This window comes from Prionailurus bengalensis, chromosome A2 (genome assembly GCF_016509475.1).
Source record: "Prionailurus bengalensis isolate Pbe53 chromosome A2, Fcat_Pben_1.1_paternal_pri, whole genome shotgun sequence".
NCBI lineage: Eukaryota > Metazoa > Chordata > Mammalia > Carnivora > Felidae > Prionailurus > Prionailurus bengalensis.
Genome location: NC_057348.1, coordinates 12,908,666 through 12,931,726, shown reverse-complemented (window position 1 = coordinate 12,931,726; position 23,061 = coordinate 12,908,666). Strand labels below are relative to the sequence as shown.

At 55.2% G+C, this 23,061-nt stretch overlaps 1 protein-coding gene across 8 annotated transcripts in view; it reads right to left on the bottom strand.

Annotated features, from left to right (window-relative positions):
* MYO9B (myosin IXB) overlaps nucleotides 1–23,061 on the bottom strand; it is a 91,749-nt gene that overhangs the window by 65,727 nt on the left and 2,961 nt on the right. For 7 of the 8 annotated variants that reach the window (XM_043586921.1, XM_043586917.1, XM_043586920.1 and 4 more), the window contains exon 2: nucleotides 4,880–5,775. In XM_043586921.1, the coding sequence (XP_043442856.1) occupies nucleotides 4,880–5,719 (840 nt within the window). In that variant the 5' untranslated portion in view covers nucleotides 5,720–5,775. Of the gene's footprint in view, nucleotides 1–4,879; nucleotides 5,776–12,707; nucleotides 12,836–23,061 lie in introns of those variants that run through there. The other variant, XM_043586918.1, reaches the window with a different exon arrangement.

Here is a 23,061-nt window from a genome sequence, read left to right as displayed (position 1 = left end):
GGGAACCCAGACCGTAGCGGGTTGCCTTGTGCCCCCTCGAAAGGTATGCCTGAGTCCTGATCCCTGGAGCCTGTGAAGGAGACCTTATTTGGAAATAGGGTTTCTGCAGATGTAATTACAACAAGGATCTTGAGGTGAGATCATCCTGGGTTTGGGGTGGGTCCTAAATCCAGTGACAAGCATCCTTATACGAGGAAGTAAATTAGAGACACAGCGACACAGAGGGAAGAAGGCCATGTGAAGGCAGAGGCAGAGAACGGAGAGGTGCTACCACAAGCCAAGGAACACCAAAGGACTGTCGGTGGCCACCAGAGCCAGGAGAGGGCCAGGGACAGATTCTCCTTCAGAGCCTGCAGGAGGAACCCACCAAGCCCACAACCTGATTATGGACTTCTGACCTCCGGGACTGTGACAGAATTAATTCCTGCTTGTTTTAAGCGCACCCCCACCCCCCACCCCGTCCCCACACCCCTGTTGGTGGCGCTTTGTGACGGCAGCCCCAGGACACTTGCACACCAGCATGCCCCTCCGGGACCCTGTTTCCTCATCTTTAAAATGGGCAGAAGTGTTGTCAAGGACCCCAACAGATGGAAAGTGTACCCGAAGGCACAACAATTATTCCTGTTATTAGAAAGTGACTCTTGGCGTTTTGCTCAGACTGGCTGGAACTTGTGAACAATTTCTCAACGGTCGGGGCTGGAAATAAACAGCTTGGTCTCGTGGGATCCGGAGCTGTGACTCTGAGACAGTTGTTCTCATCTGGGGGATAATCTGCCCCCATGGGACACTTAGTAATGTCTGGGGACATTTTCGGTTGTCACATCTGGGGGGAGACGGTGCCAGTGGCATCTGGGGGGCGGAGGCCAGGAGCACCGCTCGACAGCCCGCAGCGCACAGGATGACCCCACCGGGCAGTGACCTGGCCCTGGGCGCCGGTGGTGCTTTGGCCGAGAAAGCCCAGCTCTACACTACAACAATCTTCTCCCTTTCCAAACGGTCGCCCCAGGAAGCACGTTTATGGTCGTGACGTGGACTTGGCTCAAGCCTGTTTTGGAAGCCAGCGTGGGCACCGCCCTCCAGGAGCTCCTAACCGCTGGGGAAACTTGGCCTTGCTGGCTCACGCCGCCGAGGCTGGAGGGAGGCAGCAGGGCGGGGTCGGAGGCATCTGACTCATGAGGTGCAGACACCAGGCAAGGAGGGTGACTAACGGCCCTCGAAGAATGTGCCAGAATCCCTTGGGGCAACTGCAGGGGAAGAGCTCCCAGGACAACTGCTGCACAAGGGCGGCCCTCAGAGAAGAAGGCAGCGAGGCTGACAGCTCTATGTCCAACAGGGGGTTGCTGTGGGTGGGCCTGTCTCCTAACCCGTCCGTGTGCTGAGCCCTGTGGACGTAGCCTTCTTTGGAAACGGGGTCTTTGCTGACGTAATTAGTTAGGGTGAGGTCATCCTGGAGTCGGGTGGGCCCCAAATCCAACGACTGGTGTCTATCAGAAGGGAAGGGCCACGTGACAACAGAGGCAGAGATTAGGGTGACGCGGCCACAAGCCAAGGAACGCCGGAGCCTCAGGCTCAGGAAGCTGGAAGAGGTGACGAAGGACCCTCTCCCAGAGCCTTGAGAGGGGCCGGGCCCTGCTGGACACCTTGCACTCAGACTTCCGTGAGAAAAAGGCTTCCGTTGTTTTAAGCCATCCGGGTTTGCGGTAACTTGTTACGGCAGCCGCGGGACCTCACCCCGGTGCCGGGGATGGTCCTCAGCTAGAAAAGGAAATGGCACCGTGACGTCACTCCTGCCTCTTCACTGTGTTGCGCTGAGACCTCGGGGCTTGGCGTCCACACCGAGCACGGGCAGATCTACCTGCCTGCCCGGTTCAGTGAGGGGTAAATGCTTGATTTGGCCAATGCTGCATCTGCCCTCTTGTTTACGTACTTAACTTCTAACACCGCCAGCGGCCTGCTCCATTCTACCTGGGACCGCAGAGCCAGGCACTGCTGCTTTGGCCTGGGGTGCCTGTCGTGGCCACGGACTATCGCCACGAGGCCGCGGGATCACCGGGAGCTTCGCTGACGCTAAGTTCCAGAGCTGGGATGGAGCCAGACCGACCGATGGGACGCCCTTCGTAGCTCCCACGTCACACGAACCCTCCCTGCAGCACACAGCGTCCCAAAAGATCTGCTCGTCACTTCCCTATCACCTCCCTGTCCTCACTGCCTCTTGCCCTGGCCCTTTCTTGTGCCCTCCAGGCCCCAACACGCCAGGCTCAGTCTAGCCTCCGAGGCTTTGTGCTGGCCGTGCCCTCCGTCTAGATGCTGTGTGGCTCACCTGACCTCCTTCTGGGCCCAGCTCAGCACCACCTCTCACCTCCTGTCCCCTTAACCCTTCTTCCTTGGGCATGCCTGCCGTCCTGGCTGGCACTCAGCTCGCACACGAGGCCTGCTGTTTGTTTCGCTGCCTGCCGCCTCATTGCTGGGATGACCGCTCTGCGAGGGTAGGCTCTGTGTCAATTTGGGCACAGCCAAGTGCCTAGAACGGTGGCTGGCATGTGGCAGATGTGCGCGCAGAGTATTTGCAGAAAGAACAGATGATCCGAACAGAGGAGGCGACAACACGCGCAGGGTACACAGCTTTAAAAGGAAACACACACGCTGTGGCTGATCCCTCAGTAGTTTTTAAAACGCTTGCACAAAAACCGATGGCTGATCTCTACGTTACGTGTACAGGAGAAGAAACAGGCCGGCTATACGTGCTGGCACAGGGCCAGACTGTACAACCCCAATTAACTTCTTGCTGGTGATCTCGGACGTCGTCAAGGGGGGAAGAGGAACCGAAATGTGTTTGGCAGGCGTAGGCTAGATGCGCTTTCAGTGAATTTGCATGGCAGCAAAGTGGCTGTGTCAGGCCTTAGGCTTGGCGGGGAGGGAGGATCAGCCAGAGGCTGGTGGTCAAGACTTCAGGGTGGGTAGGCCCCCACCCCCCTACCCTGCGAAAGGAGGGTCTGGGGTCCTGTGGATGGACAGACTACAACACACCCAGATGGTGCGGTATTAGTCCGCAAGATGAAGAAACGAGCTCTTAAGCCACGAAGGAACCTCAAATGTGTGTTACTAAGTGAAAGAAGCTGGTCTGGAAAGGCTACGGCCAGTACGAATCCAACTCTATGGCATCTAGGAAAAGGCAAAGCTATGGAGCCAGTAAAGGGATCAGGGGCTGCCAGGGCTGGGGGGAGGGATGAGTAGGCCGGAGGACTTGAGGGCAGTGGAGTTACTCTGTATGACGGGGTATTGGCGCATAGTTGGTGACGCTGTGCCTTTCTCCAAACCCACAGAATACGCAACACCAAGAGTGAACCCCAGTGTAAATAATGGACTTGAGTTAATAACCGTATGTCAACACTGGCTCATCTACTACAACAAACGTAACATGCTAACGTAAGACGTTAATAACGGGGAAAGTGGGGGTGCCCGGGTGGACGGTTAAGCGTCTGACTTCGGCTCAGGTCATGATCTCCCGGTTCAGGGGGCTGGGCCCCACGTCGGGCTCTGTGCCGACAGCTCAGGGCCCGGAGCCTGCTTCGGATTCTGTGTCTCCTTCCCTCTGCCCCTCCCCTGCTCATGCTCTGTTGCTCTCTGTCTCTCAAAATAAATTAAAAAAAAAAAAAAAAAATTTTTTTTTTCCAATTATAAGAAAAACATAATGGGGAAAGTGTGGAGAGTGAGGGGATAAGTGGGCATTCTCTGTACTGTCTGGCTCAATATTTCTATAAACCCAAACGCTCTAAGAAATAGAACTTCCATCGTTATATTTAATAAAACTTAATCATTTAGAAACACTTAATTCTGACACAATCTACTTAGAGGAAAAAAGAGCAGAGCCCTGAACTCCAAACCCACAGGCACAGACCCCCGGGCCCATGCGTTGTCCCAGCCCTCACCGGGTGACGAAAGTTACACCGTGATCTGAGACACGGATGCATCTGGCACCAAGACCCCAAGAGTGAGGGGTGCCGGGTGGTCCTTGCCACTGCCCCTGCATCCAGAGGGCTCAGTCACAATGATGCACCAACGGCTTCTGTGGGGTCTGGCCAATGGAGACGTCGGATGGAGGGTGGAGGGGGCTTCCTCACCCACCGCCTTTATGGTGATGCCAGGAGGCCCCCTCTCTTGGCCTCACTGTCCCCTAGCCCCCCAGGCCCGCACCCTGCCTTGCCGGTTTCCTTCCGAACACAGGCTCCATTGCCGAAAACACCCTGTCATGAACTGTTCAGTTTGGACACGCCGTCCTTTTCTTTCTGGAACTGGAGTATAGATCACGGCCCGCCCGGTAGAGATTAACAGTGTATTAATCAGGCCCTTTATTGCCTACAAGCTGATGCTTTGATATCAGGAGGCCTGGCCGGCCCTGAAGGCACTGCCCCTCCCCTAGGCTAGCTAATTCTTGAGAGCAAAGGACTCACCCGTGAGCGTGCCTCGCCTAGGCAAGCCAACCATGCCAGGGCCCATGCCGCCACCACTTCTGTTACCAGGGCCACCTTCCCCCGCCCTGATCACCCCGGGGGGGCCGAGTACCAGGCAAGCAGCGCAGCCCCTACCTCCCGGAGCCCCCGGAATTCTCCAGCCTGGCTAATTCTAAGCCTGCCCATCCCGGCTCCCTCGTTGCTTCCCGTGAAAACCACAACAGAGACGGTGCCCATGGTTTCTCCTCGCTCCAGCCCCGGTGCTTCCCGGCGTGGCCCCGCGTGGCCGGCCGAGCCCCGCCCCCCCCCCCCCCCCCCGCCCCATTTCCAGGACACCCGGAGTATAAGAAACGGTCTTCTCCACGGCAGTGGTCCCGGCGCAGCTGGACGGGAGTTACACCCACGCGTTAGCAAGAGCGACACCTCACCTCCAGCACGGGGCCGGCGCCCAGGATGGTCCTCTCGACGCCGCTGGCGTAGCCCTTCTGGCTGAGCGCGGTGAGGCAGTGGATCAGGAAGTTGGTGCTCTGCGTCTTGCCCGAGCCGCTCTCGCCCGAGATCACGATGCACTGATTGACGTGCTTCCGGAGCATGGCGTAGTAGGCCACGTCGGCCAGCGCGAACACGTGCGGCTCCAGCTTGCCCAGCTGCTGGTTCTCGTACATCTTCACGTACTTGGGGTTGTAGATGGGGAGGAACTTGAAGGGATTGACGGCCACCAGGATGCTCCCCGCGTACGTGTAGATCTTCTGCTGTAGGAAGCGGTGCCTGAGGTTCTTCAGGAGGTTCTCCTCGGTCAGCTCGGGGAGGTTGCACAGGTCGTCAAAGTCCGCCTGCGGCCGGGGCAGGAGGCCGCGCTCCACCAGGCGCCGCGTGGCCGTGGCCTGGGACACCAGCTGCATGTGCACGTACTGGATGGTGCCGTCCGCGTTGCGCTCCTGCAGCAGGAAGTAGTAGCCGTCCTCCTGCGGGTGCTCGTCCTGGGCCCGCCGCGGCCACAGCAGCACGCGGTGCACGGGCGAGTCGTTGGCATCCAGCACCCACTCCTCCCCACCGGTCTCCTTCACCTCCACCAGCACGTAGCACTTGGTGCCATCCAGCTGGAGGCTGGCGATGGCATCCTGGATGACGTCGGACGTGGTGCTGTCCTTGGTGGCGGTCACGCGGCACGAGGCCTGGCTCTCGCTGGTGGCCAGCTGCGGGTAGATGTGCAGGTGGTAGGCCGCCTGCCCCCCGCGGCCGGAGCTGCCTGCCTCGTTCACACTCATCCTGCCGCTGGCCTGGCCTCAGCATGCCTCCCGGGCTCGGGGCGCGCGTCCTGGAGCTGGAAGGGAGAGGGTGGCACGGTCAGAGTGGTTGTGGTGGTGGAGGGGGGGGGGGGGACACGGTCACCCAACCCTCGGCCGACAGTCTCAGACCCGCGGCCAGGATGGACTTTCCTGCCCCTAACAGGGCTCTCTCGAAAAGCAAGAAGGGGGCGCCTGGGTGGCTCAGCCGGTTGGAACGTCCGTCCGACTCTGACTCAGGTCACGATCTCATGGGTTCGGGAGTTCCAGCCCCGCGTCCGGCTCGCTGAAGCTGTCAGCGCTGAGCCCGCTTTGGATCCTCTGTCCCCCTCTCTCTCTGCCCCTCCCTCCCCTGCTCGCAGTCTCTCCAAAAAAAAAGAAAAAAAAAAAAAAGGCAAGAAGGGTAGAAGAGCCTCTGTCTGTCCTTAAATGTGACCCCTGATCCAAGGTTTGTGACTCTTGCAGAGTGACATCACCAGATTCCTGCCCCCCCCCCCGTCCCCCAAGGTCAAACTCTTCCCCTGGAGTTTGCTTCATCCCGGCCCCTGTTCCTGCCCCCCACCCCAAGTCAGCATCTTAGACCCTCAAATCCAATGGCCATAACCATCTCTCAGTTAAGCCCTTCTCGACCCACATCCTTCCTGGCCTCTCCTCTCTGATAGAACCTCCCCCAGAAGATCCCCAAGTTCCCCTGCAGGCCTTGGTTATGTCCCCAAAACACACGAGGGGCAGCAAGAGGCACGTTGGGTTGAGCAAGACCGAACCTGCCCCCAAACCTAGAGATTCCGAAACCCCACAGAGGAGGACTAAGGTGGCAAGAGCCCCCCAAAACTCATTTGAGAGAACTGCTCAGACTGCATTTGCTTCTAGAACCCACAACCTCACTCTAATCATGACAGTACCATCAGACACACCTAGGCAGATCAGGGGCATCCTACAGGCCACCTGGCCAGCCTTCCCCAAGACCGCCGAGGTCTTTTTTTTTTTTCAACTTTTTTTAAAATTTATTTTTGGGACAGAGAGAGACAGAGCATGAATGGGGGAGGGGCAGAGAGAGAGGGAGACACAGAATCGGAAACAGGCTCCAGGCTCTGAGCCATCAGCCCAGAGCCTGATGCGGGGCTCGAACTCACGGACCGCGAGATCGTGACCTGGCTGAAGTCGGACGCTTAACCGACTGCGCCACCCAGGCGCCCCAAGACCGCCGAGGTCTTAAGTGACACAGGAAGACGGAGGAACCATCCAGACAGGAGGAGACTGGGGACATGTGGCAACCACGTGCAGTGGGTTCTCTGGACGGGGTCCTCAACCAGACAGAGGACATGAATGGAAGGACTGGTGACATCCACATAACATCAGGAGGTTGGTTAAAAGCCGTGTACCAACCGCTTCTCGGCCTTTTGGCTAAGATCAAGTGTAAAAGCCGTGTACCAACGTCCATTTCTTAGTTGTATAAACACGCCCCGATAATGTAAGATATTTACATTTGGGGAAGCTGGGGGAGGGGCATAGGGGGCTCTTGTACTGTCTCTGCAACTTTTCCGTAGATCTAAAATAACTCCAATAGAAAAAGTTTATTTTTGAAAAACAAAACGAAACCTCACTTGCTTCTTCAGACATCGCAGGAAAAAGAGACCATGCAGCCAACGCTGGCAACAGTTCATTTTGTGTCTTGGAGCGAGAGGCACGCACGCAGCATGGGTCATGTGTGGGCTCGGTGTGTGCCACGTAAGCATAGCTGAGGATACAAAGATGAACCAGACCTTGGTTCAAAGCCCAGCGGGAGCAGCTGGTAGGCAAACAAATGTGAGTGCATCAGCCACGCCAGCAAGAAGTTACTATCCTCGAGAGCCAGAGAAGGCTTTAGCGGAGTGGCAACATCTAAGAGGGGTTCTGAAGGATGAAGAGGAGTTCGTTCGACAGGAAGGCAAAAAGAGGGAGAGGGGTATGGAAGGCCCGCCCCTTGTTTTTGGAAATAAAGTTTCATTGGAATGTAGTGCATTCGTTTACACATCATCTACAGTCGCTTTTGTTGTAACAATCGAACTGAATAGTTGTGAAAGCCTGTAACCTTGAGGCCCGGAAAGCCAAACATACTTATTTTCCAGTCCTTTACAGAAAAAGGTAACTGAAAACAACAACAACAACAACAACAACAACAACAAATAGAAAAGAAAAAGTTTGCTGACCTGTACCCTAGAAGGAAGCGTGACTCAGCACCCTGAGCTTCAGGGCCCGCTGGAGGCTGAGATGATTCGGACTCTGGGAAACCAAGTCCTGCAGCATGTGGGCAGGGCAGGGGAAGGAGAGGCTAAACAAAACTATACATTACGAAGCTATTACAATAGTTCACGTGGCCAGCTGTAGCTAGTGGCAACAGGTAGCAAGGTCCGGGGTGGGGGGAGGCGGGAATATTTATTTTTTCAAACTTTCTCCAAAATTAAGTAATTTTGGTGAAATTTTCTCCCAGTTTAACAAACGTCACATGTATGCTAACAAAACCTGGATTGTTCTTTATGCGGTATGTAGGTACCTGTGAACGTTTCTCCGTGTCATAAAATACACCTTGAAACATGATTTTTTTTTTTTTCATTTGAGAGAGAGCGAGCGAGCAGGGGAAGGACAGAGAGAGAGAGAGAGAGAGAGAGAGAACCTTAAGCAGGCCCTACGCTCACCGCAGAGCCTGCCACAGGGTTTGATCCCACAACCCTGGGAACCTCACCTGAGCCAAAATGAAGAGTCGGATGCTCAACCAACTGAGCCACCCAGGCGCCTGCAACATGATTTTTAATGATGTCGCTGTACATAGAGAAATTGTGAAGCGTGTGATTCTTCTGTTACCAACGGGCAGCTGGTTTCTGATTTCTTGGACACACATCTTTATGCGTAACTCTGAGCATCTCCCTGGGATTGATGCATTTATGCAGGGTTAGCAGATAAATAGATACCAACATCGCTCAGGGTTAACAGCCACAGTATACTGCAGAGACTGTATTAGATTACGTGGCCCATCTAGTTTGGACCTCACTTGGCAATTTCTTTAGAAGTTAGTTATACAACTACCATGTGACCCAGCAGTTCCCTTCCTAGCAGTCACTCAAGAGAAATGAAGCAGATTCCCCTAGAGGGATTGGACACGAATGTGCTTTGTGGCATCTTTTCTAAGAGCTCCAAACTGGAAACAACCCGAAAGTTTATCGACCAGCGAATGGACGAACAAACCGGCCGCACAACGAAACGCGACTCGGCCACGAGGCGGGACCAACCTCTAATCCCAGCATGGAACGACACGGAACAATCTCAGGATCTGTGTGCTGAGAGAAAGAAAGAAGACAACCAAAAAAAAAATACGCACAGACCTAACAGTTCCACTCCTAGGTACAGACCTGAAAGAACTGAAAAGTAGGTGTTCAAAGAAATGCTCGTACACGCATGTTCACAGCAGCACGATTCACAAGAGCCGAGAGGTGGAAACGACCCAAGGGTCCAACAGCTGATGAGTGAACAGAATGTGGTCCATCCACACAGTGGAATACTACTCAGCCATAAAAAGGAACGAAGCCCTGATACATGCCACGATATGGATGAGCCTTGAAAACACTGTTGAAAGAAGCCAGACACGAAAGGCCGCACAGTGTGTATGATCCCATTTATTATTTTTATTTTTATTTTATTTTTTTTGTATGAGCCCATTTAAGTGAAACATCCAGAGCAGCAAATCCATCGAGGCAGGAAGCAGATCGGTGGTTGCCAGAGGCCGGAGGCAGACAGGTGGAGGGAAGAGGAAGTGACCGCTAAAGGGGAGGGGGTTTCCTTTTAGGGAATGAAATTGTTCGGCAGCCAGAGAGAGGTGAAAGTTGCACAACACTGACGATATATTAACCACCACTGAATTGTACGCTTCAAAATGGTGAATTCTACGTTATGTGAATTTCACCTCTGTAAAGGTTTTTTTTTTTTTTTTTAAGGTTATTTATCTTTAATCTCTACAGCCAACGTGGGGCTCAAACTCACAACCCCGAGATCAAGAGTCGTACGTTCTTCTGACTGAGCCAGTCAGGCGCCTGCAAATTCAATACAGTTGTAAAAAGAGTGTATACAGTATGATTCCACATATATATAATTCTAGAAAACGCAGACTATAGAGACAGAAAGTGGATCAGTGGCTGCTTGGGGGGGGAGGGTGCAGGTTGGGACGACAAAGGAGCCCAGGGAGACTTTTGGGGTGATGAATGTGTTTACTATCTTGGTTGTGGTGGTGGGCTCATGAGTGTTTACATGTGCCACAACTCCCCAAATTGCATGCTTTAAAGAAGTGTAGTTTACAGTATATCGGCTGCAGTTAATAAAGCTCTTTTTAAAATACATATATTGTTGCGGCCCCTGGCTGGCTCAGTCGGTTAGGTGTCCGACTTCGGCCCAGGTCATGATCTCACAGTCCGTGGGTTCGAGCTCCACGTCGGGCTCTGTGCTGACAGCTCAGAGCCTGCAGCCTGCTTCAGATTCTGTCTCTCTCTTCCTCTCTGCCCCACCCTAGCTCATGCTCTGTCTCTCTCTCTCAAAAATAAACATTAAAAAATACATATATTATTATTTAAGTTTATTTATTTGGACAGAGAGTGGGGGAGGGGCAGAGGGAGAGAGAATCCCAAGCAGGCTCCACAGTGTCAGGTTGGAGCCCGACTCGGGGCTTGAACTCACAAACTGTGAGATCATGGCCTGAGCCAAGACTGAGTTGGGTGCTTAACCGAGAGCCACCCAGGGGCTCCAATAACGCTCTAAAAATTACGTGCATTACAAAGGAACCCAGTCCCACAGGAAAGCATCTTTTCAAAACTTCTTGCTTTCTTTCCAAAATGTCCAACCCGTGAGCCCCGTCACGGAGTTCCTCGGATGCCACAGTGGACAAGGGGTAGGGAACCTGTGTCAGGTGTTCAGAGTGCCAGCTGCCCTCCTGGCTGTCCCCCGACTGCAGGACATTTACAGGCAGCACCGCGCCCGCTGCGGGAGGTGGAGAGTGTACGAGCTTCCAGGTCGCGGATGTGCACCTTAATTGCAGCCACGCGAACGCACACACATGCTCATGAGCACACAACACGCGCAGACACGGACACACGTGGGCAGGCACACTCTTCCATACGGACACACCCACACACGTGCACACACACACCAAAGCACATGCACGGACACACGCGCGTGCAGTTTCATACGAACACTCCTACACACACACACACACACACACACACACACACACACACACGGCACCTTAATGCAAACACGTGCACACACACACACACACTCACAGAGCCAGGGCTTCAGACACAGCTGGCCCCTTCTGGCACTTGTGCAGACACAGCTGATGTGCGCCACAACTTTGGGGGGGGTCCGGCTCACGGACTCGGGGCTCTGGACTGTCTCACGTCCAAGTGCAGGGATGTGGGTGGTGGGAAGGTCACACGGATGCACCTGCTTTCTCCTCCCAGCAGACACTGACCTAGGTGAGGAGGCATCAGAGCCTGCCGACGTCACCTCGCTCTTGCTCGCGAGGCCTCCCTGCCCTGCCCTGGAGAGGGTCTGGTCAAAGCCAGAAGGGGCTAAGGGCCGCATGGCCGGCTGCCCTCAGTGCCACCCCCTGTCCTCCAGAGCCAGTCAATCACCAGGTGCCGTCACAGCCCCACAGGGGATGTTTGTAGCCCTGGGCCCCTTGGTGTGGGGAGCAGAAGACAACCGCATGCTCAGAGACTGGGGGCCATGCGGGCAGTCACAGGACCAGCTGATGTGTGCTCCACCCCTCCAGGCCAGGAGGAAGGAGATAAGACTCGCTCAGGGTAGCTGCTGACCACCAGGGCTACAAGGAGGGGAGGGGTAACCAAAGAGTAGGGGAGCGCGGAACAGATAGCATCTGGGGCCCCTTGCAGGAGTCCCCACAGGGCCCACCTGCCCCACGCAGGCCCACCACATCCACGTCCTGGGAAACTCCTCTGCCTTGGACCTGTCTTGGGGCCCTCCCTGTCCAGCCTGGCCTCACCTGGCCCTTTTCCCCAAGGAGCCCGCACTCTCCTCCCCCCTCCCCCCCGTCCCTTCCCCGGTCATCTGGGGCAGGACCCTCCCATTGAAATGGCTCATGTGCCTGAAAACCAAAGACACTAATAAACCCTTTTCCAGCTTAGGGAAAAGCCTGGTTGCCTCCTCACTTCCACGTGACTTGGAGCTAGCCCTTCCTACTCCCACCTGTCCCTCAAGCCACCATCCCCCCCCTTGCCCCCCACTGTAAAAATCGCGGTGCCTCTCCCCAAAGATGCCACCGAGCTCCCACCGGTCACATCGGCTGGCCACTGGCTTCTCCTGGTTCTGCTCGCTTGCTCTGCAGCCCCCGGGGATGGAGGCATCATCTGCACCTGCTCTTGTGCAGGGGACCCCCCTGGGGCCCGTCCACTCTGCTGCATGCTCCTAGGGGCCACACTCCACCCCCAGCCCACCACAGCCACCTCTCCTGGGCCCCAAACACCCAGAAGGCTTGTTCCCTACCCCCCCCCACCACCCTCACATCCTCCCTGACCACATCCTGACTGCTGTCACCGTGTCCCCAGAACTGTCCTCTTCTCACCAGCCAATCAGGAGGGGCCCCCTGGCAGCACTGGTCTAGGTGTGCGTGTCCCAGCACAGAGTCCCTCGAAGGCACCCCACGGCCAGCCCTCAGAGCCCCTGGTCATCGGGCCTGATTCAACATGGCCACCTGTTGGTTTCTGGAAACACTCCAGCCACTGCCCACCCAACCAGAACCTTGCAGGGCTTCTCCAGGCCAATCAGGGACACGCTGCCCAAAGCCCCTGACCCCCAGCAGAAAGCCTAGTTCTCCTGGCCTGGGCTGTCTTCCTGCGAGACACCAGCCCCGCCTTCACCACAGGCCTGGAGGGCCAGCCATCCACCCGCTCCCAGGCACCCTGCCCCCTCTTTCCTTCATCTGTACCTCAGATGAGGGGCTCGCCCCACCCCGGGGGGCTGTCCTTGTCCCCTCAGGTCAGAAGGCTCCTTGAGCCCCTCCACCGGCTCTAGGACGGCTCTGCTCTCAGGGCAAAATCTCAGGGTGCACTGTGTCCCCAACAACAGAAGCACAGACCAAGAGTTCCCTTGTTCCTCCGTGTGCTGTATCATTTGCCCTACAACACCGCGCTGGTCGGATTCGCTCTGCGTTCTCGCTTCGACGGCCCCCGATCCGATCCATTCCGCCCCAGCGACTTCCCGAGAGCCTCACCCAGGCGAGAGTATGGGTATGGGGTAATACGAGGGTGCTTGCCTCAGAGCTTCCTCGCTGGCACCAAGTGTTAATATTTTTCTCAACCCACAGGCATCAGTGGGCACAAAAGAGCATCTTGTCATTGACATTCCTTTGGCTGTCAGGCGGGGCTTCAAAAAAAATTTTGTGTCGTGAGCAACTATTTTTCTGTTTCTGTTAAGTTGCTCACGTCCTTTGTCCATTTTGCTTGTTTTGTTTTTTTTTTTTTTTTTCCTCCTGCTCATTGCTTTGGAACAGCTCTTTGTATAGGAAGGGTATTGATGGTTTGTCAGGGTCAAGGGCACTTGGCTTCCACTTCCGGTGTTTTGGGGATACAAATGTTGTATTTTCCAGGCAGTGGATCTGTGGGTCATTTCTTTCATGTCTGTTGCCTCGTCCTCTCCCAGGTCTGATTAACATGGAATCGTACTTTTTGTCTGTACCCCTCTCCTTCCCTGGACTTATTCTTTACGTTGAAACTCTCATCCATCTGGAAATTCTTTGGGTGGTGTGGGAGTTTTCCTAGGGCCGCTGTGATAAAGTACTACAGACGAGATGGTTTAAAACAACAGAAATTCATTGTCTCACGTTTCTGGATGAGTCCAAAATCAAGGTGTTGGCAGGCAGGGCTGGCTCCTTCTGGAAGCTCTGAGGGAGAATCCTTCCCATACTTCCCCCCCAGCTTCTGGCAGCTTCTGCCAACTCTTAGCGTTCCTTGGCTTGTATGTGCATCACTCTGATCTCCTCATCCATCATCACGTGGTCCTTTCCTGTCTCTGCGTCCTCTCCTCTTCTTCTAGAGATGCCGGTTACTGGATTCAAGATGAGTTCATCCTGAAACCTTTAACTTATTATATCTGCCAAGACCTTATTTCCCATCGAGGTCACGTTCTGAGAGGTCCCAGGTGGATATGAATTTGTGGGGGACACCGGTCAACCCAGAATAGTGTGGGAGATGAAATGGGGATCCAGATGATCTTTTTCCTTAAAGAATCCTCTCCCTTGACCAGGGAGTCTCTTTAGTTTGTTAAATACAGTATATGAATTGTTTGACATGCGTGGGTCTGCTTCCGGGCTGTCAATGCCTGTGAGGTGCCATGTTGTTTTGATGAACACAGCTCCAAGGGACGTTCTTAAATGATGACATCTCTCTTGGAGGGGGTAGGCCATTTTCTCTGGCTTCTGATCGCACCTTCCTCACTGAGTCTTAATGGAGCCTGAGATCTGGAAGTTGGTCACGCTGTGGCTTGAAGGTCCTGGTCACAAGTGGATATGAAACCTGTGCCCCAAGAATCTCCAGCCTGTGCCCAGAACGAAAGGAAGTACGTCTGGGGCTGAGGGAGGGGGGACGGCTCAGCCAACCGGCGACCGCAGGCTGCAGCTATGCTGGGGGCAGCAGGTCCCGAAAACTTGCGTGTTCACCCTTACTCTGAACCGTAACGCCGTTCTACCCTCCAGGTGACGCTCACTGAAGCACTCACAAGTGTGAGAAGGGGGACGTGAGACCCATCTCTCTGCACTGATTCGATCTGTCTACCCGGGCCTTCACGGGAGAGATGTGCCCTCATCACCGGATGGAAATCGAGCTGCCAGGTGAGAAAACCGGCCCCTGGAAGAGCCAAATGGTGGAAGCAAAATGCCCGTCGAAGCACGAGTGGAGAAATAAAATGTGGTCTATTCAGCCGGTGGAATATTACTCAGCCATGAACAGGAACAAGCACTGGCGTGCACTACAACGTGGGTGGGCCTTACGAACGTCGTGCTCAGTGAAAGAAGCCAGACACAAAAGGCCACACGTTGTGAGATTCCATCTACGTGAAATGTCCAGAACAGGCAAACCCATAGAGACAGCAGAAGGCAGAGCGGCAGGTGCCAGGGGCCAAGGGAGGGATGCTTCCTTCCGGGGGAGACGGAAATGGTCCACAACTAGACAGAGGTGGGGGTTGCACAACATGTCCACTCGATGCAGCTAACGCGAATCCTCATGTTATGTGCACTTTACCACAGTTAAGAGAGATTCCTGCTGAAAAACCCGAGCCGTGGAAAATTAAAGGGCTTTGCAAACACCACACGGGGTATACTTTCTGCACTGTGAAAAGACGTGGACCTCAATTCAGGGCCTTTCTCTTATGTTCTTGGAGGAAGGAGGTGCAGGCAAAGTGGCGGGGGGGTGGGCACACAACCAAAACTCAGGCCCTGATTGGGGGCCGGGGGAGTGGGACAAATGTGAATGAGCTGCTCTGAAGGCCCGGCCAAGGCCCCGTGCTCAAAAATGCAAGGTTCTGCCTATCAGCTTGGCGAATAATTCGGAATTTACTGGAAAATAAGGCGGACAGGGCCTCCAGAAAGTGTAGTGTAGCTGCTTCGTTTATATAAGGCCATAATTTGCAGCCACATGTTTATCAGATGAAATCACTCTCCAGCTAAAAGGAGAAGGCCAGCATTACAGCAGGATCATTTAGGAAACGCCACTTAACAACTCTGGGCGCCTCCATTTTCCAATGCTCGCTTCCTGGAGCCTGTGGAGGCTTTTTAAGAAGAGATGATCACGTGAAATTATCTTCAAGATGGACACGCTGAGAAACAGGCACAAACTGAGCATATTTCTCAGGTGTGGCGGCTCGGAGCTGGAGGATGGCTTAAGGTTTACGTAGGCGTGATGTGGCCACAAGCCGAGGAACGCCAGGAAGCTCCCAGAAGCTGGAAGAGGCAGGGAAGGATCCCCCTGTCCCCCTGGCCTCTGGATCCTTTGGAGGAAGCAGGTCCCCACTGATGTCTGGATTCTGGACTTCTGGACTCCAGAACTTCTAGAGAATAAATTCCTCAATTTTTTTTAATGTTTATTTATTTTTGAGAGAGAGACAGAGACTAAGCAAGGGAAGAACAGAGAGAGAGTGACTCAGAATCTGAAGCAGGCTGCAGGCTCTGAGCTGTCAGCACAGAGCCCAACGCAGGGCTCGAACCCACAAATGTGAGATCATGACCTAAGCCAAAGTAGGACGCTTAACTGACTGGGCCACCCACGCACCCCATTAATTTTTTTTTAATGTTTATTCATTTTTGAGAGACGGAGCACAAGTGGGGGAGAGGCAGAGAGAGAGGGAGACACAGAAGCTGAAGCAGGCTCCAGGCTCTGAGCTGTCAGCACAGAGCTCAACACGGGGCTCGAACCCTCGAACTGTGAGATCATGACCTGAGCCGAAGTCAGACGTTTAACTGACTGAGCCACCCAGGCAGCCCAAGAGAATACATTTCTATTCTTTAAGCCACTGGGTTTGTGGTACCTCAGACCACAGTTTACGGCAGCCCCAGAACACGAATCCAGGTGCCCAGGGCAGAAGATACCAGACGCTCCGAGCAGGGCCCTGATCCAGAAGGACCACTGCCTTTCTTCCGTCTGCTCTGAATACCCCCTCCCCGGCCCCCCCCAGAAGCCCATCCCAAATGCTCTCTCACAACTGTCCCTTTCTTCCCTAAGTCCTGCGCTCCAACCTTCCAGTCTGGACCAACCGGTCTGAGCCCTGGAGAGAGCCCCTCCCTCAGGCATATGCTGGGGCAGCATGTTCTATTCTATTGGTTCAGCTGCCCTCGGGGCTGACACAGGCTGTTTGGTCTCCCTGGGGTCTGTGACTACCTCTCCCACCCCCTCTGAAAAAGAACAGGCTGTCTTTTTCCAATGTCCCCGCTCATCAACAAGTGTTTCTCCAGACGTGGATATGCAGAGGTGAAGGAGGCCAAAGGGCTCTGGCCTTTAGGGAGGCTGATGACAAACCAACCTATGAGCAAAGAGGCATTTCCAACAGGGACAGCTCTCGGGAAAGGAAAAATCCCGCGTGGTATTACACCAGTGGTTCTCACCCAAGGGCAATGCTGCGCTGCCCCAGTGGACCTCCCCTCCGATTGGAGGCTGGAGACGTTTTGGTCGCCACCGCTGGGGGAGGGGGGAGGTACCAGGGCATGTGGTGGATGGAGGCCAGGGATGCCGCTCAACATCCTACCGTGTACAGGATGGCCCCCACCGTGAAGAATGATCCGGCCCCCGGATGTCAGCAGTGCGGCCACGGGGACAGAAACTGACCAGGGCAGGGTGGTCATCCTGGATGAACCAGGAGGCAGAGAAGCACTCATCGGAGATGGTTGCTGATGCCTGTGCAGTGGGAGGGGGCACACAGACTGAGCTCCTGGGGAGGGCCGCCTAGGCGAGGGCGGTGAGCGCCAAGGGCAGGGGCAGCTGGGGCTGGTCTCAGAACAAGGAGACCAGTGTGGCCAGCAGGGCTGAGGCTGGAGGGGGAAGGGCCAAGGTCAGGAAGGTCAGATCCCGCAGGGCCTTGCGAACGTGGGACGGGACGGATGGAGTTTCAATTTTCATGCAAGTCTGATGGGGAGCCTGGCTGGTTGGAAGCAGTGAGAACCAGGACAAGAGTGACATCTGGAAGGGGTCAGCTAGGCTGTATGTGGCAGGTGGACTGTGGGATGGGGGCGGCGGCGGGGGGGTTGTTGTTGGTCCACAGCTCCAGCAGGTGTCTGGGGCTAGGAGGGAGGGGATTGCTGGTGGCTGTGATCGGGCCACAGCCTGACACAGGACAGTTCCGGTTACAGGGGGAAGTAAGACAGGCTTTCAAGGTCCTGTGGGGACCCGCGCTTCAGATCCTTCCCTGGTGACCAGTGGGCTCCCTAAATGGAGACTCGGAAGGCTCCCAGGGAAGAAGGTTGAGATGGGCCGAAGAGACCCCTTTGGGGGTCCCTCTCCAAATCACACAGTCCCCCTGCCGCCATGCCCAGGCAGAAACACACAAAAGCCCTGCTTGAGACCTTGGCTGAGAGGCCCCTGGAAAAGGAGGGGTCGCACCCTGCCCCACTCTGCTCTTAAAGACAGTCTGGATCCTCACGGACCTCAGGCGGGGCTCGAAGGGCTTCTGTGCCAGCCCCTCACAAGGGACAGAGCGGGCCCACTCCTCGGCCTAAGTGCCCCGTACGGGTCAGCCACCTGGGCCCGTGGGAATCCCCTGCCTCGGGGCCAAGTCCCTGTGGAGCCCCCTGTCGCAGTGGGGACACTCTGCCTGGGGAGCAAGTCCTGCCCCACTGGTGGCCCACAGAGCCATTAGCCTCCGGGAACCTGGAACAAAGCAGCTCCTCACTTAACCTCTCCAAAGACTCAGACGAGCTGTGGTTGTCCCCTCAAAATCCACATCGCCTGCCACCAGGAGCCCCGCGTGGCTGTGGTTTCTTCAACGACACACCCCCTTCGACTCGATCCTTCCGGCGGCCCACTGGTTTTCGCTTCAAAATGGCATTTTGTTCTGATAAAACTCTTCCTTTGAACACGACTTACTGGCGTAGAATCCACAGATCACGCGGCTCATGCCTTGGGAGCGCCTGGGACAGCAGTCTGTACTATGGTCAGACGCCTGCCATCACCACCCCATCCGCTTCAGAACATTCCCACCCGAGAGAGAGACCACGGATCCTCTGTCCTGCCAACAAGACCCTGGAGCCCCATCCTTGTTTTCTGTTCCCATGCAACTGGCTTCGTTACTGATCACCAACCGCACTGGCCCCTCCCTGTGTGTGGCCGCAGGGCGGGCAGCCTCCAGAGTCGCCTCCTCTCCTCCACCTGTGACCCAGGGCCTCGTGGCCTTCATCTGGGCAAGGGCTCCTCCTGGCCACAAAGTCCATCCCCTGGCCCAGTTTCTGCCGTGATGATCCTGGTTACACTTCTGGACCCAGTGAGACGTCCCAGGCAGCCCACAGCCCAGGGTTTTGCCTTGTCAGCATCTTTGGCGACAGCCCCCACCTGGCTCCCCTCCCAGCCTATCTACGCATCACCACAGGGCAGGGGCAAAGGTGTCCCTGTGGGCCAGTCACAGGTTTGACACACAGTGTCTTAGCCACCTCTTCTTGCCCTGGAGCTCAGCATTCTTTATGACCCTCCTCTCTCCCAGGCCAACGGTGGCCCCGGGGGACATCTGGCAATGACAGGAGACATACCTTTGTGATTGTTCCCACCCGAGGAAGGGGGAACTGGCATCCAGGGGGGTAGAGACCAGGGATGCTGCCCGGTACCCTACAAGGCACAGAACAGTCCCCACCACCGAGAGTGACCCGGCCCTACATGTCAGCAGTGCTGAGGTCAAGAAACACTGTGTTCATGGGGCGCCTGGGTGGCGCAGTCGGTTAAGCGTCCGACTTCAGCCAGGTCACGATCTCGCGGTCCCTGAGTTCGAGCCCCGCGTCGGGCTCTGGGCTGATGGCTCAGAGCCTGGAGCCTGGTTCCGATTCTGTGTCTCCCTCTCTCTCTGCCCCTCCCCCGTTCATGCTCTGTCTCTCTCTGTCCCAAAAATAAATAAACGTTGAAAAAAAAAAATTAAAAAAAAAAAAAAAAAGAAACACTGTGTTCATCAGTTGGAAAAAAATACTGATTTACGTCCCTAACTCATAGACACACCAGAATAAATTCCTGGGGACTTAGATGGTACAAGCCAGGGTGATCCCTCCTAAGGATCGCTTTTTGCTGAATGATTTTCAGATCTTCCAGAAACTTTTTTTTGTCCAATTATCTATGGCAACGGGCTGGTCCCAAAGTCATTTTGGTTCAGCAACAGAGTCGTTTTTAGATCCCCCTCCCGTGACCATGGCAACAACGGGGCCAGATTCCCTCCTGGCGTCTGTGAGATACCTCCTCTCTCCCTCCCCACTTGGTGCATTTACATGAACGCAGCATCCTAGGACCTCTATTAATTAACTGAAGTTAATTAATGTGTTAATTTTTTTTTTTTTTTTTGAGAGAGAGAGAGAGATGGAGAGTGAGCCAGGGAGGGGCAAAGAGAGAGGGAGACAAATCCCAAGATGTGGGCCTCAAACTCGCGAACCGTGAGATCACGACCTGAGACGAAATCAAGAGTAGATGCTTAACCGACTGAGCCACCCAGGCGCCCCTAGTAACATAATGACAGGACGCGAAGTCTCCTAGACTCCACAGAACCCCTCAACCAATGGTTCTCATTCTGGGGTTGACTTTTCTCTGAGGGGACACCTGGCAATATGTGGAAACATTTTAGCTTATCACGACTCGGGGGGTGGGAGGGTTGCTCCACATCCAGTGGGTGGACAGACCAGGGATGCTGTTCAACACGCACGGGACAGTCCCCACCACAGAGAAGGACCCAGCTCAGGTGTCCCCAATACCGAGGCTGAGAAAATGTGCTTTAAATAAGAGCAAAGTTCACACGCTTTGGGGTGTCCCCAGGGCCTCCCAGGCACAGCAGACATCAGCGAGATTCCAAGCCCAAGTTCACCTACTGCACAATATTCAGAATGAGGGAGCGAGAGCGAGCCGGCCTTGTCGGGGGACCACGCCAGCTGCGGGGCCTATGGACACCTGCCCCAGCCCGTTCAGGCTCCTTTCTCTACCTGACTCCCCATCCCTTAGCTTCCGTGCCTTCATCTTGGCTCCCTGCTAAGCCAGCAGGCAGACTCCTCCTCGGGGACCACCTAGGGGAGACACGGGCTTCCCAAGGGCCTACGGGCTGGGCTCACCTCTTGTACTTTTTTTGTGCCACCTGTTCTCCCACTAGCTCCTGATAAATAGCATCTCCACACATAGGCGAGGATCCCAGGGATCTTCCCAAGCAGTGGCCGGAGACCCTGCGCACCAGGAAATGAAAGCCCCGGGAGCATCCCAGAAACCTGAGAAGCGACATCTCAAATGTCACCCCTCCACTCCCTCTGTCCCACCCATCCTAGGACGGGATGGAGATGCTCAGAGAGACGAGCAGGAGGACCGGGGCAAAGCCCCGGCGGGCCTGCCGCTGACACACTGCTCTGACTACACTTGCAAGGATGCGGTGGCATCGGCCTCCGAGGGAGACGACCTTTGCCAGGGCTTGCTGGGGGAAGCTCTCGTGTGTCCCTCTTCCTCCGCCAACAAGCCCTGACCGACCGGGTCACAAGCTCGCCGGGTGCTGGGCGCCTCTCCGCGGGCATGACTCCTGACATCTGCACTCGGGGGAAAGAGGCGAGGGCGGTTCTGCTCTCACGGTAACCCTGAAAGCCAGCTCTGCACCTGCCTCGTTAACCCTTTATGCTGAATGATTTTCAGACCTTCTGGAAACTTTTGTCAAATCAGCTATGGCAGCGGCTGGTCCCAAAGTCATTTTGGTTCATTAACAGAGCCGCTCTTAGATCCCCCTCCTGTGACCGTAGCCAACACTGAGGCCAGAGACCTCCGTGCGCCCCCGATCACAAATCTTCGCCAGCCCCCAGGTGGGCACGCAGTCTCCCAGGCCTGGTTCTAAATACACCCCTGGTAAAGTCCCACGAGATCCGCTCTTCCCGAGCCGGGTCCTTGTCTGTCTACTGTCACCCCAAACGTAAGGACGTGTGCGAGATCTGGAAGATTCCTAATGGGATGCTTCCAAACTTGATGAGGCCAACTTGGCCACCTCCCTTAAAACGTTTCTTTAAATGAGTGAGACGCAACAAGATGAACTCTACCGGTGTGATTGTTCGTCCAAAATTGCTTCACTAAATAAAGACGAAATTTGTCCCTTACCCAGTGTTACGGGCTGAAGTGGGTCCCACCCACCTCCGCACCCCAATTCCTCATGTTGAAGCCCTACTCCCCCGCGCTCCAGAATGCGACTGGAGTCGGAGATAGAGTCTTTAAAGAGATGGTTAAGTTAAAATGAAGTTATTAGGGTGGGCCTGATCCAACAGGACTCCTGTCCTGACAAGAGGAGATTAGGACACAGACACAGAAGGAAGAAACCAACCGTGCCAACACCTTGATCTTGGGCTTCTGGCTTCCAGATCTGCGAGACAATGCATTTCTGTTGCTCGAGCAGCCTGGTCTGTGGTTCTTTGTCACAGTGGCCCTGGGAGATTCGTACACCCAGCAGAGACAGAAATGAAATGCCTGTAGCTGGGTCCCCTCTCGCACAGGCAACCCTGCTGAAGCAGGGCAGAGCTAGGGTATAAACGAATGAGTCAGACCTGGACGGCTTATTCATTGCTCCGACTAACCCGCAGGCCGAACCCTTGAATCACTACTTTATTTATCATCAGCCACGGGCTCAGAAAGTCTCGACGAGGAAATGAGTAGAACCCAAACTCATCGGCTGTGTCTCTGAGACGGGCCTAATCGCCGAGGCCCCTTCTGGGCCAAACTGCAAAGAGGTAGAGTGACAGGGCCCGTCGGGGACCCGGCGGTGCTCAGACAGAGCCCTTTGTTCTGCTATGCTGTCCGTCCGGAGGAGGGCAGAGAGAAGGGCCTGTCTTGCTCTGCGGGGAGGCCGAGCAGGGGCTGCCTGGCACAGTTGGTCAGGGATGCTGGGCACACAAAGGGCTGGTGGATGGGGACTGGTGGGGGAGGGCAATGTTCAGAAGGGGTCGGGCGGCCCCAGAACGTGCTGTTTCCTCCCGTGGAGTTAAAGCAGCTATGGCATGGCTGGGGAACAGGCAGAGAAGGACGCACAAAGAGCAAAAGCTAGAGAGTCTGTGCTTGAGGACGTTCCGGCGTCTGGGGCCAAGAGCCACGCTGATCTGGGGCCACCTCCAAGTCGCTCTCGAGAAGAGAATCTAATACCTCTAATCTCGGAAGAAAACCAGTAGTTCGTTCTGAGATGAGGGACGGTTCCTGCAGAAATCCAGGTCAGTTGTAAGACAAAGAGAAAGACAACGGCATCTGCTGTCCCAGTGAGCGAAGATGGCCCTGGCTCGCCTCTTGGTCCTCCTCCGCTGTCCATTCTTGGGGCACGATGCCTAACTCCCCCTCAGTCCTTTCCCAACCGTGTCTCCTTTTTATCAGGACTCTAGATTAAGAACTGACCAGATGGCAGAATTCAGTTGCTGGCCGCTCTACCCCACGCCTGCCCTTGGCTGCCGTTCCCTGGGAGCAGATCAAACACCAAAGAGTCACTGAGGCAAAGGTAGGCCTGGGGCAATAACCAGATTTCACCCCAGAGCGGTGGTTCTTGAGCCCCAAGAAACCCACAGCCACATCTGGTGGGCACAACTTGAGGGGTATTATTGACCTCTAGTGGGCGGAGAC